Here is a 17,103-nt window from a genome sequence, read left to right on the forward strand (position 1 = left end):
GTTTGTGGCCAAGGCTTTTCTTTTCTCCCTCTCTAAATTCCTCAAGTGGAAGGATCAAACTGCTACTTTGAGAAGCAGCCCATCCCTGGACTTAGACCAATTCAGTTCTCATGTCTATCTTTTGGTTGAAAGTGTGTTCATTGGGAGTTTAGTATGGTTCCTATCAAGTGATTGTCTTCTCTCCTCACCCCCCCCCCCCAATTAAAGACTTTATTGAAGGCCCAGAGCCAAGGGGCTCAGGAGGCCACCTGCAAGAGGCAAGGGAGGAAATGAAGAAGGGGGCTCTTGTTTGACCTTCTTGGGGTGCAGATTGTTGGGTATGCCCAATCTTCTTGCAACAACTGACAGCACTGGGCTGCAGGCAAGCCAAACACTTGCAGCAGATCATCTTGTCAGTTAGTGGAAGGACATATTCTATCTGCCCACAAATATCAGATGCTGCTTGTGAGGCAAGATGCCCTCCTCGTCTTGGATTTCGGCTTTCACATTCTCCATGATGTCACTGGGCTTGACCTCAAGAGTGACGGCCTTGCCAGTCAGGGTTTTCATAAAGATCTGCATCTGAGTCTGCCACTCAGCCGGCTCATTGAAGACAAAGTGCTTGTCTTAGTGTGTGGGACAAGTGTATGTTTTGGACAACTTGTAAACACGTGTCCATGGGTCGAGGCACCTGCTGAGGGCTGGGATGCCAGATCCTCCTGTCAGAACCTCACTCTTGCCCAGCTGCTGGGCAATGCTCTTAGAAGGCACCTAGTCCAGGTCTAATCCCCAGCCCAGGGCTCCGAATTCCACAGTTTAGGGTTAGAGGTGGGATCTAGTCCCTGCATTTGCTTATGTGAAAATGCAACATGCAGATGGAAAAGGTACACTCACAGGTCCCTCCCTGGGAAGGTTCTCCAGGGCAAGGTGGTCTGACTGACCACTGGCTCAGCAGAGAACGCTGCCACAGCAGGTGGGCCTGGGTGTGGGTCCCTCCCCACAGCAGCTCCAGGACCAATGCACCTGGGACTGCCATGCCCAACCAATGTCCAAGCCACATAACGGTCTATTTTTACAGAACAAACAGTGGACAGTAAATGATATGTATACAGTACCTTTTTCTATGAAACAAAAAACCACCCCAAAATATTAAGCAGCACTTCTAGATAGACATCTTCAGTATAATACCACAGTGGTTTTGATACACATTCCAGCACAGCATCATGTCACACTGTGTTGCTGGTACTGTGGGCACTGAGGACTCCGTGGCTCCTGGCCACCAATGGCACCCACTCTGCCTTCTTCTAGCGGTCCCCAGGAGTACGACACCTGCCTTGTGATGCAATGATACGGAGCAAGGGACACAGCTGAGGTAAACGGAAGTCTTCTGCTGCTCCTAACCAGCATAGCTAGTCCACAGCACCCACACCCGTTCCTGGCCAGTAGTGAGGGTACTTTGCCATCTGCCACTGCCAGCCCCTCCCACCATCTCTGCAGCCCAAGTCTGGAACCCAGGATGGGTAGGATGAGAGGGATGCGGTGGGACACCCTGGCCCTTCTTTCAGTGATATATGTGGGACAGAGGATGTAACTGCTGGTTTCAGGCACATCAGACATTCACAACCCAAGTAATCTTCACACTAAAAGGAATGGGGAGAAAGGTAACAGAATTCAGAGAAGCGGAAATAGTTTGCTACACTTTAGATGTTTTTAACTATATACACTAAATATGCAGTATTAAGTTGTCCCTACATTGTATGATTAAAGATATTTTTAAGTAGGTTTGTAACCCCTACATTGTATGATTAAAGATATTTTTAAGTAGGTTTGTAACATAAGAACTCAACGATCTCGTTCCTTTCTAGACTTCTTTTAAATGGCCATCTAAACTACCACCTACTATATTTCCAATTCAGTTCATTTACTAGAGCTCTCTGGTGCTTTCTCAAATTCAGCACGCATCAAATCCCTAAAACTTTTCAGTAACCAGGACATCACATCAAAGGTGTCCTGTAGCTGAGCTGCAGAGCCGAACCCTGACCCCAGTGGTCACTTGGCCCCTGGAGACCCAGACACATTTGCTTGTCACCACTGGGGGAGGCCCTGGGTGCAAGATGAGGACCGTGCTCAGGAAGCCGGGAGTCACCCGGACAGAGGGAGAAGGCAGCACCCAGATACCCTCCCTCACCCCCTCTAGGGAGACCACCAGACACAGGGATCTCTATACCTATCTCAGCCTTTTTGTTGGGAAGTCAGTAAGTTTTGAAATAATAATTGTGGTGTCTTATTCCCATATTTAGATTATTCCTGATAGTAATGTTTTAACTATTAAAATAATGTAAACAGTTTTATTTGCAGTGATGTAACAAGTTTTAATTCAAAATAGATACTCTGAACAAACAATAGGTTAAAAAAAAATAAAATTCAACAAGCTCTCATTTTTAATTTATAACAGAGGATGCGGACACCCACAAAGTTTCACAGTGGTCTCAGAACTGCCAAGCAGTCATACACAGAGGCGTCTATGTTCACAATCCAGACAGCCGCAGGTTCCTTCGCCAGGGTCATACCAAAGCTCCTTTTGTCACCGCCTCTGGGGATTTCTGTAATTTGTGTTTTGTTAAAGAAAACAGTAACGCCGGAGAACCTCCCAGGTCACAGTCCCATCAGCCTAGACCAGCCAGTGTGGGAAAAGCCCCACCTCACGCTGACCATGAGGCAATTTCAAAAGAAAGAGACTGCTCAGCCTGCTCCCTTCAGAACATCCCCTGAAAACCTGTTTCACTTTCAACTCAGAACCACACTCAGGGCTGGAGAGTTTATTCCTGGGCAGCTGACTTCTTCCCTTGCACTAGTTAATGAGCAGTTACGTTAGAAGGCTTTTCAAAATGTTTAATCTAAAGGCGCTAAAAATTTGTTGTCTTAGCTTTGAATCGAAAAATTCTTTGTTATCAAAAAGAGGGAAAAGCCTAAACTGGAGAGTGTTTCTGCTCTACAGAATGGCTCCTCTGTAAAACAATCCTTGTGTATGAGCTACAGCCCGGATCCCCCGTTTCAGGATGCCATAACTAATCAAACACCTGGTTTACTCAGCTGTAAAGGAGAAAAGTGATCATCGAACAGCGATGTCACAAAGCAAGCGTGGACCTGGCTCCTGCACTCTGGAGAGGTTGGCAGCAACCTGAGCCACAACCACCTGTCTCAGGCAAGTTCAATGCCTTGATTCAAAATTCGCAGATGGACAAAATCTCCTTAAACGAAAATAGTACTTTTTTATGACCATCTTTATCAGGTCTTACTGATACTCCTGGGAAAACAGGCGTGCATAAAACATTGAAGATTTAATTTACACAACAAGGGGAAGGGGGAAGGCTACAAAATCAAATCACAGGGACAATAAATGTAGAAAAACTCATTGACTTCCTTAAGTCATCTCTCCGAGCACCTGAAACATCTGAAGAGCAGCATGAAGACCAAACTCACAGTCCAGCCCACTCGTGCAGAAAAACTGCTAAACCTCTAGGTCAGACTTGTTTTTCTACAAGTTGTGTGGTCCACACTCAAAGTTCAATTTGTGTTTAACATTTTTCAGTTCAGACATGTCAAAACCTAAAAGTACAGAAGATTTGTGACTTTTTATTGCTTTCATGCAAATGTATCTTCTTTTGCCAAAAAAAGAAGCCACGTCAATCTTCCACACCCACAAGAGCGAGGACAGGAGTTCAATCTCCTTCTTGCTGGGATAGGGCCTCTGATGGAAGTAATCTCGCAGGAACTGCTTCTTCTCCTCATAGGACCGATCCTCATATTCCCTGGGATTCAGGGCAAGGATCTGTAGTGCCTCCTCACTGATTAGCAGCCCATCTGTCCTGCCCTCATTCCTCTGTCTCTTGAAAGGCAGGATGTTGGACGCCTTGTCTACTGCAGAAACCAGACTGGCATCCACAACCAGAGGCTGCTGCTCTGGTGTCCTCGGCTCGTCGAAACCAGCATGGCCATCAGGCAGCTTCCTCTTCATGGTGAAGCTAGGCTCGTGGAGCACATCCCCATTGACCAGGAGCAAGCCGCTGTTGTCGATGAAGCCAGGCTGCAGATGCAGGTCCGAGCCTCCTCTGTCTTTGGGTGCACTGCGGCAGCGCAGCAGGTGGACAGCAATGGCAGCCAGGGTCATGTTCCCGGTATAGACACCACAGCAGTGGATGCATTTAAAGGCAGGTGACTTGAGGACAGTGTGCACGGTTGGCATGATGTGGTGCCGCTCCTTCAGGTGCCCCTCATAGGCCTCGGGGGTGACAGAGGCCACAAAGCAGAAGGGACAGGTGAGTACCGGCTGACTAGGGCTGTTGGCGGTGCTCTCACTCAGCGGCCGCACCTTGATGTAGACAGGTACCAGTGCCTTGGAGTGGATTCCAGCCAGCACGGCCAGGTACACCTCCCGTTCACCCAGCTCATCTTTGGGCAGGAGAGTAACAAAGTCGATGTGAGGAAACATCAGGCTGCCGCTGGTGTCCACAGCCAGCTGGAAGCCCCGGCTGCCGTAGTCCATGGGCAGCCGCTTCTTGCCCAGGTGTTTAGTGCGGCCATGCTCCGAGAGGGCCCTGAGGTTGTGGAAGGTGCAGGGGCAGAACAAGCAGCCCAGGCCATGGGTCAGCAGGTGGCGAATGAGCTCCTCCTCAGGGACCAGGCGCTTACAGGACAGGCAGCGCACAGTCTTCTCCTTCATCCACTTAAGAAACGGTGCGCAGGCTGCCAGCTTCTCGGGCTCTAGCCTCTCACTGGGTGTGGCCTCACCATGCCTGTGGGCCACCTCCATGTGCACCTGGTACACGTTGGAGGGAAAGAGCTCGTTGCACACAGGGCAGGTCTTCCACTGCTTGGCCTGCCTGAGTGCCTGGCTGGACTCCGACACAGATGACGAGGCCTGAACAAACACGCTCTGAGGGGTGGTCACCACTATGGGCGGTGGGGGCAGGCCAGCTGTTCCAGGTTGCAAAAGCTGGAGGGGCATCTGGGGCGGCGTGGTGGCTGGGACACCTCCCGGAGGCACGGGTAGGGTGACAGAGACAGGAGCCAGTGTGTAGGTGGGGATGCCATTCACCTGCTTCCCTGTGGGGATGAGCTGTCGAAGGATGGAGCCTGAAGTCAGAAATGTGGTGCTAGGTGCAGCACTGGGCCGGACAGTCTGACTGACAGGCAGGAGACTGGTGCTGACAGACTGGCCAAGCTGCAGGACACCGGGCCGCACCTGCTGACCTACTGGGAGGACACCCGACACAACAGGTTGGCCAAGCTGCAGGACACCAGAGTTCACACTCTGACCCACAGGCAGAACTCCTGATGGGACAGCCTGGGAGGGAGGAAGCAGCCCCGATGGGATTACTTGGCCTGCAGGAAGGACCCCAGATGTGGCCTTGTGGCCGGCAGGGAGGACCCGCAGTGGGACTGTCTGGCCAGAGGGGAGCGCCCGGGCTGGAACAGTCAGCCTGGCATGGAGCATGCCTGGAGGTGCTGTCTGGCCCATGGGAAGCACCCCTGATTGGACCATCTGGCCGGCAGGCAGGACCCCAGGTGACGCCGTGTGTGCAGGAAGAAGGGCAGTAGGCCCGGTGTGGCCCACAGGGAGCATGCCTGGGGAGACAGCCTGCAGGACCCCAGGCGCACTGTGCCCCACAGCAGGAGCCCCAGGCCCAGGAGGTCTGCTCCCTGGAAGGACTCCAGACCTGGCAGGCCTGTTGAGAGGTCCTGCAGGCTGGCTGAGGGGCAGTATCCCTGGGCCGATAGTGGGGTTCATGGGAAGAATGCCTGTGTCAGCAGGGCTGGCTGCTGGTCCCACAGGCTGGCTGAGGGGCAGGACAGCAGGGTTGAGTGGCTGACTGAGCGGAACACCCTGGGACATAAAGACAGGCTGGGGGACAGGGGACTGCAAGGCCAGGCCATTGTGGCCCACCGGCAGTGGGCTGGAAACGAGCGTCACCTGAGACTGGGCTGCTGAAGGAGGGGCCGTGGGAGTGAGCCCCCCAGAAGTGCCTGTGGCCACAGACATAGGCTGAACAAGAGTTTGGCTGTGACTGCTGTGGGGCAAGGAGAGGTGGAAGCATGGTGGTGTCGCTGGAAGGCCTGGGGTGCTAGGGTTCGGGGACAGGGTAAGATGTGCAGCTGGTTTGGGAGCAATGTTCATCTGCTTCAGAAGTCCTGTTTTCTTCATGTGTTCTGAAATGACAGATCTCAGCTTGTTCTCCAGGTCCCTGTGCATCTCTGAGGTCAAGATGTGGTACATGAGTGCATCCTGGCTGCTAGCGTAGGCACTGCACTTCTTACAGAAGTACCTGTCAGGTGCCGGCATCTTCTCAGGAGGAGGGTCCCCGCCCTTGGACTGTGGGGCCCCATCCTCAGACCACAGGCCGAAGTAGGCATTGATGAGGTGGTGGAAATGGGCCACAAGTACGTGCTTCTTCATGCTGTAGTACAAGGTATCTGAGAAGTTACACTTCAAACACGTAAAACTTAGGACCTCACTCCTAGAGGGCTTTCCATCCCCTCCAATGGGGGCTCTGCGGGCAGGAGGGTGGAAGACCCTCATGTGCTTGCCCACCACCTTGGGCTGAGACACAAACACACAGCTTGGGCATGGGACCACTAGTTCCTGATCAATTTCATCTTCATGGTAACGATGCAAATGATTTCTGAAAGATGTCAGCACCTTTGTGGAATATTTGCAGAGACCACAGCAATAAGGTTTTGTCCGATATCTCTGTTGGAAGAAACATTACGGAACTTACTAACTTCCAGAGGCCACACCCTCTCTGTTCCACAAGCAGGATCCCTGTCACTTTCATTTAACCCTTCCATTTAGGAGGGATCAATGTTTTCTAAGCCAGGATTGGGGAGTTTTTACTGTTAAGGACCAATCAGAGGGGGACAGGGAGGTGAGCTGTGTAGAAAGTTATTTTATGCTTGTTGTAAATATGCAGCAGCAGCACAAAGCATTTTCTGAACACTAAATGTAAGGGAGCTCTGTTGGCTGAGTGGTGAAATTGTGCTGCTGACCCAAAGGCAAGAGATTCAAATCCACCAGCTGCTCCACAGAGATGGGCAATCTCCTGCAACTAACTACCTCTGAACACCCTCTAGAAGATCAACTATGGGTCAGTTCTAACTTGATGGAACATAATTTGACATCCCAGCCATATGTCACAAAACAGTATCTTTTAAAGTTTTTTCATGTATTAAGAATGTAAAAGCTACTTACTCTCAGATTGGGAGCTACAGTTTGCTGGCCCTACTCTAAGCTGACAGTTAAAATGCCAAGTCTCATTTCTCAATTATAAAAAAACTTAAAATTTCTGCAATTCCAGAGGCGCACGGTTCAAAATCCGCCAGATGCTCTGCTGGAGAAGGAGGGGCAATCTCCTCCTGTACCAGTCAGATCCGATTTGACGGTACACACGAAAAATAATAATAATTTTAAAAAATAATAAACAAATTAAAAAAACCTTAAAATTCTCTGCAAGAGATATTTTCTTAGTGCCAATATTTTTTTAATTCCAAATTCTAACTCTTGGGATTCACCTACAATTAACCGAGTTTTCGTATGGCTGGGCCCAATGTTACTTCTGCTTTCCCCCCACTCCCCACCCAGAGCAAGGCAAGGGCACACAGCAGGGAAAACAGGCTCTGCCCAACTAACTAAGACCCAGGGAAAGCACAGACTACAAAACAGAAAATGAGCCTCTTCAGTCAGACCTGAAGAACTCCTTGTGCAGTGAGCTGGCCCTGGAGAGGAATCTGTTCGTACATCCAAAAAAGTTTCATGGGGAAAAAAAGATTCCATGTTCTGAGGGGCCCAGAAGTCAACTAGGACATTTAGGAGAGGACTCAAGTCCTGGGTCTCATTAGTCTTAACATCATAGAGCTGGAGAACTAAAAAATCCTAGACCCTACCCTAGTTTACAGAACTAAGACCCAGATAGACCAGCCACTGCTCGGCGGTCCTTGCTTCTCAGTGACAGTTGCTGCTCCTCACCACAGACACAGAGACACAGAGACAGAGACAGAGACAGAGACAGAGACACAGACACACACACACACACACACACTCTCTCTCTCTCTCTCTTTCTGACCAAGACTCCACCTTCCTACGTCTGTGCTCTACACACACCAAACCTGTACCCCACCCAAGCCTGTACCTGAGCTCTCGTTAAAGAGCTCTTAACTTTTAGGGGAGGGCAGCACAACTCAGGGTGTTTGATTTGGAAAAAAAGAAAGTCTGGGGAAAGGCTGAGTGGGTCTACGATCTAAGAAGTCTGAAGCTGACAGAAGTGCTGGCTGGTGAGCAAACTCTCCTTCCTGCTTTGAGAATGCAGCAGTCCATGACATGTACTGTGGTTGTGCTGGTTATGTATCATCGAGTCAGAACTGACCCATAGCTAAGCCTCCCCTGGGTTTTCAGAGACAGTAAATTCCCTGGGAAAAGAATGCCCATTTTTTCTCCTGTGGAGTAGCTGTTAGATTTCAATCTTCTGCCTTTGGGTTGGCAGCACAAATCCTTGCCACTAAGCCACTAAAATTGTAATTTACTTGGACTAAGATCCCAAATCATTTTATTTGTTCTGCTCAAAGATGTGGACCTTTATAGTTTCCTTTCAAAACCAAAGATGTGCCATCAAGCAATGTGCATAATTTGTAATTCCATTTTACTCAAAATAGTCATATATCAAAGGTCTTTTGCTTTTGTTATGTGCTGTTTAAGTCAAAAGTGACTCATAGCTGACCTTCCATGCATATTCAGAGGCTGTAAATCACGTGCAAGGAGACTGCGCAGCTTCATTCCACTGAGGAGCTGGTACATTCAAACCATATGCCTTTGGGCTGGCAACACAACTCCTTACTACTTGGTCACCAGAGCTCTTCTTCTTTTATTACTGGCATGTGATGTTCCTAAGAACTTAATATACATGTAACTCTACTTTTGAAAAACATCAAATACAAAAAACAAATACCATTTTCTTTGCAGAAGGTTCCCAGAGAGCAACATCTCCCCATGATGTGTTATGGAAGTACTTTTCTCCTGGATCAAAGGGTTTAAGGTCCTTTAAAAGACAAAGAAAGAGAGCCATCATTGTGCAAGTCTAGGTCACACAGAGCTTCAAACATCTACCTAAGAAACAAGGAAAGAAAATTCAAACCCATCAGAAAATTATTAGAGTACTCATTATTGACAGGATTGGTAGCTGTGAGTGCAATTCTAGCCATCCATGCAGGAGACTAGGGTTCATTCAATTTCTGGCCAATGCACCTCACCCAGAGCCACCGCACATCCATCAGTAGAGGCTGTTGTGCTGCTATGATGTGGAACAGATATCAGAAGTTCCAATCCAAGACAGACTACAAAAAAAGGCTTGGCGATCTACTTCCTAAAAATGAGCCACTGGACATCTTAAGGACCACAATGGTCTGTCTGATACACGTGTGGCTGGGGAAGGCATGGAGAAGCAGCACTGTGTTCCACTGTGCAAAGGTCGTCATCGTAAAGAAAGGGACAACTGGAAGCAAAGGAACAATAAATAGTCCGTAAACTACAGGAATTCAGGAAAAGGTCTGACTAATCCACGGTGAACCCTAAGAAATAAACAGAGCCTTGTGACATAATTTTTAGTTCAGCAAAAAGAATTTTCTGCACTGTGCATGGCAGCAGAGCCCAGCCTGGCCATTTTCAAGTCTAGGAAGCATCCTACCTAGATTTTCTCCTCAGAAGTGCTTTTGGCAGCCCAAACATTCTCCACTTAGATTATGTAGTTTCATAAAGACACAGTACTTCAAAGTAATACGTTTATCCCAAACACCATACTGTGTTCTTAAAAGTCCATTTCTCTTTAAGAATAAAAAGTTATACTTTCATATTACTCTTTAAAAGTCGTTCCTGACTAGACACAGAAAAATAACATGTAGACAGGTTGATTACCAGATGTAATGATAAGTCATTCAGAACAGACAAAACACTCCTATCACTCAATAACTAATAAAAAACAGTCCAAATTAGAAATCCACAAAGAACTTATTAGACCATCTCAGAAAAAGGTATATAAATGATGTATCAGACAAGATGATTAACAACAGTGGTCACTGCTTTTGGTTGTTAAGGGTCACTGAGTCAACACCAAATCTATGAACAACAGACCAAAGCCTTGCCCTGTCCTGCTCCATTGCCGGACATCTACCTGCTTAACCGTGTTCTTGCAGCCACTGTGCCAATCCCTCTCACCAAGGGTCTTTCCTTCTCTAACCCTCCTCTTTTCCAAACATGTTTTTTTTCCAAGAACTGGTACCTCCTGACAACATGCTCAGAGTGTGTGAGACAAAGTTTTACCACCTTACCACTTAGGAGCACCCTGGTTACATTTCTTTTCCATCTGGTGCTTTCTGTTTCTTGGTCTGGCCGTGCCTTACGTGAGACATAAATGGGGGGCAGGCCTGGTAGAGGAGGGAGGTGCTGACATACAGGAGGGTGGGGGGAGGCACACAGGTACACACACGGGCAGAAAAAAATCATGATTCTGTAAATAAATACTGGACACACGGTCATGGACGCCAGGAGCCTTCTGGCCTGGGGTCCCCAGGCACTGCCCACTAATGGATTTGTGGACAGTCAACCAGCCTTGGGGCCAGTGGTCCTGACCGGGTGTGATCCACAGGGTGGGGGAGAGAGCATCATCAGTGGTGGCCCTAAATGACCTTCTTGAGCTGATGGTAGATGACCAGCACAAAAGGCAGCGCCCATGCCCTGCAGCACACTGGACCAGACACCCTTGAGGAAGCCCTTGCTGCCCTCATCCTTCGAGATCCTGCAGCAGCAGTCAACCATCACCATGTACATGATGCCTGCTCCTTTCCAGCCAGACTGCATCCTCCTCCTCCTCCTCCACACGGTGTCAAAGGCATAGGACAACGACTCCAGTCACCAGTGACTGTCTGTGCAATCATCCAGCTAACCACGATGTACGTGTTCGTGGGGTCTGCGAGCATACCTCTGGTCATGCCGTAAACACCACAGGCAGTGTGGAAGATGGTAACGCCCTGCATGGATACTCTGAAGCCTTGCTAGAGCCTGTGGATGCTGTATGACTTGCTGATCTTCACTGGGAAGTCCCTCAGGCCCTTAAACTCACACTCCGTGCCCGACTTGCACATGTTGGTGGCCAGCTCGGTCCAGGCAAAGTTCAGCGGGATGATGGAGCAGAGTGAGGTAGTCTCGGCCATGCTGCCTGAGACCAGGTGCTGGAGTAGTCACATCAGAACTGGGTGTGCTTGTCCACTCCACCCAGGAACACCTGCTTGTACTTGTCCTTGAAGACAAGTTGAGGGCCTGGGTCAGGAAGGTACTGGATGATGTTGGTCAGGTTGCCACTCCAGAAGAACAGCATACCCAGCTCCTTGGGGATGAACATGATGCAGTCCGCAATGCCCTTGTACTGCTTGTCAACCACAATCAGCTTGCTGTCATGCTGGACCTGTAACAGCAGCTTGACACGCTCGACTGGGGCCATGGCTACCTTAGAAATGGTGGCAGGACTGTCACCAGCCACAAAGTCCTTGGAAAAAAAGATGGTCTATTCCATCCTGGTAGTGGAGAGCACTATAGAGCTGGCCAAATGCTGGAGTGGATGTGGAAGCCAGTAGACGCCACTCTGCCTTTCTTTTAAGACAGATTTGTTTGTTCTCTTGGCAGTCCATAGTGTCCTCAATAATCTTTGCCAACATCACAATTCACCAATTCTTTCAGTCTTCCTTATTCATTATCCAATTTTCACACAGATATGAAGCAACTGAAAACAATACATATTGTTGATGATCCTTCTGCTAACTTTGATGATAAATGTCTTTATAGTCCAACTCTTCAAATAATTTTCTCAGTAAACAGACTGAGTAGGTATGAAGAAACAATGCAAATGCAACCCTGACTCACTGTTTTCTAACGCAAAATATGCAGTGTCTTCTTCATCTGTCTCAATGACTGCTTCTTTGGTCTACGTACGACTCAGAGCACAATCGCACGTTCTGGAATTCATTCTCCTCAATGTTACTGATCTAACTTATCAGTAATACATATGCAAACATCTTTCTAATATTCTCTGCTTTAAGCCAAGATCCATCTGACATCAGCATTGATATCCCTTTTACCACGGCCTCTTCTGAATCCGGCTTGAATTTCTGGAAGGTCCCTGTTGACATACTGCTTCAGCCATTTTTTTAAATAGTCTTCAGCAAAACTTTACTTGCATGTGGTATTTAAGATATGGATTGGTAATTCCCACACCCTGTTGGATCATCTTTTTGGAATGGGAACAAATATGGGTCAGTTGGTGTCTTACAAATTTCTTGGCATAGACTGCCAAGCACATCCAGGGCTTCATCTGTATGCTGCACCTCAACTGGTTATTCGGTGATTGGCGCCTTATTTTATGCCACTGCCTTCAGTTAAGCTTGGACCTCTTTCTTCATTCCCACTGGTGCTACATGCCTCTTCCTGACTTGATTCCTTGCCTATGGATTCTTTTGCTACCATGATTCTGTGTATACCTCCTACCTTCTTTGATGCTGTCTCTATCCCTCAATATCTGGCCCACAGAACCTTTCAGTGTTGCAACTCAAGGCTTAAATTTGTTAGTCGGTTCCTTCAGATGGAAACATACAAACTGTGTTCTTCCATCTTAGTTTTCCAACTTCAGGTCTTAGCACATTTCATCTAAAACTCTGCCTTAATATTCTCAAGCTGCCCATTGAAATCTTCTTTTCAGCTTTCTTATTCCATTATTTCCAGTTTTTTTTAACATCCTATGATATTTTTCCCCTTTAAAAAAAATGCCTCTGCACCAAATAAATCAAGGTCAAAATTAAATGAAGAGCTCAAGATGGTATCAAGTCCCATTTGTGTAAATCCTGCTATGGTGATGAAAAGCAGCAGCCAGATAAGATGACAGATCCCAATAAGTACCAAATTTGTTAACATTTCTCCATCTTTTTTTTTACCCTCACTAAACTTTGTTTTAATGGTCTCAAAATTCCATGAAAAATTTTTTTGTCAAGTTGTTTCCATTTAAAAAATACTAATTTTAAAAACTAGTAACTTAAAACTGCCATAAGAAAAAGAAAACAATAAGTCCACAAAACATTCCTTTACATCTGAAGGCTTTCTGATTCATTGTTATCATTAACCAGTCTTCTACTATTGAACTTAAACGGCCAGTTGAGACAAACAGTTCTGAGACTGGGGTGGCAGGAATTACGGGTAATATTCATTTAGCCTTCTGAGCAGACTTGGTGACCTTGTCAGATCCAGCATCCTTGTCCACTACTTTGATGACACCCACAGCAACAGTCTGCCTCTTGTCTCTGACAGCAAAACAACCCAGAGGAGGGTTGTCAGAGAAGTTCTCCACACACATGGCCTTGCCAGGAACCATATCAGCAATGGCAGCATCACCAGGAATTTGGGGTCATCTTCCAGCTTCTAACCAGAACAGTAATCGATCTTCTCTTTGAGCTCAGCAAACTTGCAAGCAATGTGAGCTGTGTGACAATCCAGCACAGGTGCATAACCAGCACTGATTTGGCAGGGATGGTTTAAGATGATCACTTAAGCAGTGAAACCAGCTACTTCCATGGGTGGGTCATTTTTGCTGTCACCAGCCACGTTGCCACGTCAAACATCTTTCACAGAGACGTTCTTAACATCGAAGCCAACATTGTCACCAGGCAGTGCTTCACTCAAAGCTTCATGGTGCATTTCAACAGACTTTACTACAGTGGTTAACACTGACTGGGGCAAATGTGACCACCATGCCAGGCTTGAGAACACCAGTCTTCACTCTGCCCACAGGGACAGTACCAATACCACTGATCTTGTAGACATCCTGGAGAAGCAGACGCAGAGGCTTATCAGTTGGACGAGTTGGTGGCAGGATGCAATCCAAAGCTTCAAGCAGACTAGTCTCACTGGCACTGCCGTCCTCCCAGGTGACATTCCATACCTTGAACCAAGGCATGTTAGCACTTGGCTCCAGCATGTTGTCACCATTCCAATCAGAAACTGGCACAAAGGCTACTGTGTCAGGGTTGTAGCCAGTTTTCTTCATGTAGGTGCTAAATTCCTTAACTTCCTCATATCTCTTCCGGCTATAGGGTGGCTCGGTGGAATCCATTTTGTTAACACCAGCAATCAGTTGCTTCACATCCAGTGTGTAAGCCAGAAGGGCATGCTCATGGGTCTGCCAGTTTTTTTTTTTTCAAATTCCCCAACACCAACAGCAACAATCAGGACAGCACAATCAGCCTGTGATGTTCCCGTAACCATGTTTTTGATAAAGTCTACGTATCCTGGGACATCAATGACGGTCACATAGTACTTGCTGGTCTCAAATTTCCACAGGGAGAGATCAATGGTGATGCCACACTCACATTCAGCTTTCAGTTTATCCAAGACCCAGGAATAATTGAAGGAGCCCTTCCCCATCTCCGCAGCTTCCTTCTCAAATTTCTCAATGGTTCTCTTGTTGACCCCACCATATTTGTAGATCAGATGGCCAGTCGTGGTGTACTTACCCGAATCGACGTGTCTAATGATGATAATGTTGATATGGGTCTTTTCCTTTCCCCTTTTGGCTTAGGTTTTGCGATGGTATTCATCAACACCTGTACTCTGGCAACAAACTCGTTGCAAAAAAAGCACATTTCTCCATTTCTAAACCATCCTTAAAGAAAATCATATATGGAAGCACACTATCTTCACAGTAGTCCAGCAGAGCAACCATGTCATCTGGATTCACGTTTTCACCAATAAAGAACTGGTACTTTTTTATATTAGCAAGGATATGCTTGATCTGTTCTCCAGGCCCTGCCATAGAAAGTTTTACTCTTTCTGGTTTCTGTTCTTCAAGTCTGCCTTTGATTGATTTCATGGAATCCTTAATGTACTTCTTGTAGGTTTCTTTTGTGAAGCTGGTGTCCCGCAAGTGATGGTTCATGATGATGTCAACGCCCGTGACTACTGTGCCTTTGGTTCCTTCACAATCGGTGCCCTCAGCAGAGGCATTTCCACCAATGAGTAAGTCATCAATGTTACCCTCTGTCCTAGTGACCATCATGCCCTCCACCTCAAGGCACAGTCCATCCATGATCTCCTGGATTTTGCAGATGTTGGAGAACATCTCATTGTGGCTGACAGTGTCCCAGTAAATGATCATGATGGTAGAGGGGAGACAATGGCAGTGCTGGCTGAGCAGGAGCTGGAGATCTGAGCGAGCACAGTGGCACAGCCAGAACGGTGCTGGGGTGCGGGAATGCACCGGGGAGTGGGCAGAAAAGGCCTCATTTCTGTCTTTTGTTTTAGCCTATGTTGAAGAATAAAGGTTCTCTTCTGACATCTACTTTAGTCTTTCCTGTCTTTTTAAGGGCCTATGCATTCTTCATGGATGTCCTTGATGTCCTCCCACAACTTGTTCTTTGACAGTTAATGTTCAGCCCATCAAATCTATTGAGATTTATTTTTTATATCTGGTGAGATAAACACAAGCTCAAATTTGGACTCCCTGGAACTTGTTTTTGTTTTGTTCTACTTCAATCCCGATTTGCATGAGTAACTGGAGGTTGGCTGTATAGGTGATCCGGGGCTTGTTCTGATTGCTGATGGCGAGCTTCTCTATCATCTCTTTCCAAAGATGTAGTCAATCTGATACCTATATACTCCATCAGATAAAATGCATGTGTATAGCCAACATTTATGGTTTTTATTACAATGGTATTTGCAATTACTAAATCACTGATTGTATTAAACTCTTAGCATGCAATCTCCAGCCTCAATTATCTCTCCAGGGCCATATTCTCCAACTATCAGTCCTCCCTGTATCCAAATTTGGCATTCATTGCCTTTTAATAAGCCTTGACTGCATGTTCAATCAATTTCAGATGCAAATGTGAGTGGGAATCTTCAAATTCTTCATCTGTGATTTTAGCACTATTTGATTAACTGTTTTAATAACAGGTATTTTCCTTGTGTGCACATGGATATTACTCTATCACCAACATTTCAGGATAGATCTTGTTACAATTTTCATTCTTCAATTTGTCATCCTCAGCACAGTAAGTCATATGATTGAATCCAAAAGGCAAATACTAGTCTATCTCAGCTCACTAATGGCTATGATGTGAATCCTGATGCATTCCATTTCATTTTTAACAGCTTCCCATTTTTTCTAGATTCATACTTGCTCCACATTCCAATTATTAGTGGATATTTACAGCTATTTTCTCTCATTTTTAATCTAGTTATGTAAGCAAATGAAGGTCCTTCTCAGTCTGGAAGCTTTACTGAAACCTGTCCATCCATCATGGGTGACAAGACTGGAATATGAAGTACCGATTGTATAGCTTCTAGGATCACAACAAGAAGCAAGCCACCACAATACAGCAAACTGACAGGTGAGTGATGTACCGGTTATTGTTGTTGTTGTTATGTGGCATCGAGTTGACCCTGTGTACAGCAGCTCTGAAGCCTGCCTCGTCCTGAGCCAGTCTCATTGCCTTCAACAAACCTACTCCTATTGCCCTAGTTACTTATCAATCCATCTCATCTGGGGTCAGGGTCATTACCAAATATTTTTTCCCAGTCTGTGGCTTCCCTTTTTACCCTGTTGGAGAAGTTTTGGGATGTGCATAGGGATTTAATTCTTAGAAGGTCCCATTCATCTATTTTATTTTCTCCTAGTTGTAGGTTTTTCAGGATACTTGGAAGACTGTTTATGTTGTGGATTAGGACTTCCAGTGTTCTTCCAAGCTTTTCTTTAATGAAGATTATAGTCCTTGGTTTTAGTCCTTGGTCCATGATCCACCTTGAGTTGTTTTTTGTATATGGAGTGAGATGTGGATCTTGCTTGAGTCTTTTGCAGATACTTTTCCAATTTTGCCAGCAACATTTGTTAAAAACGAATGGATAGAGAAGCTGTGGTATATCCACACAATGGAATACTACGCAGCATTGAAAAACAAGGAACTCATGCAATATTATTCCAAGTGGGTGACCCTGGAGGACATTATGCTGAGTGAAATATCTCAGTCACAAAGGGACAAATA

At 46.6% G+C, this 17,103-nt stretch overlaps 1 protein-coding gene across 1 annotated transcript in view; it reads right to left on the bottom strand.

Moving 5' to 3' along the window:
• Positions 1–3,517: 3,517 nt before the first annotated feature.
• ADNP2 (ADNP homeobox 2) overlaps positions 3,518–17,103 on the bottom strand; it is a 20,283-nt gene continuing 6,697 nt past the window's right edge. The window contains exons 2-3 of the mRNA XM_006897239.1: positions 8,979–9,068; positions 3,518–6,730 (exon numbers count right to left, since the gene is read on the bottom strand). Coding sequence (XP_006897301.1) covers positions 3,518–6,730; positions 8,979–9,068 — 3,303 coding nt within the window. The remainder of the gene's footprint in view (positions 6,731–8,978; positions 9,069–17,103) is intronic.

The sequence above is a fragment of the Elephantulus edwardii genome, unplaced genomic scaffold (assembly GCF_000299155.1).
Source record: "Elephantulus edwardii isolate Elephantulus edwardi_28Jun2011 unplaced genomic scaffold, EleEdw1.0 scaffold00207, whole genome shotgun sequence".
In the NCBI taxonomy this organism is placed as follows: domain Eukaryota; kingdom Metazoa; phylum Chordata; class Mammalia; order Macroscelidea; family Macroscelididae; genus Elephantulus; species Elephantulus edwardii.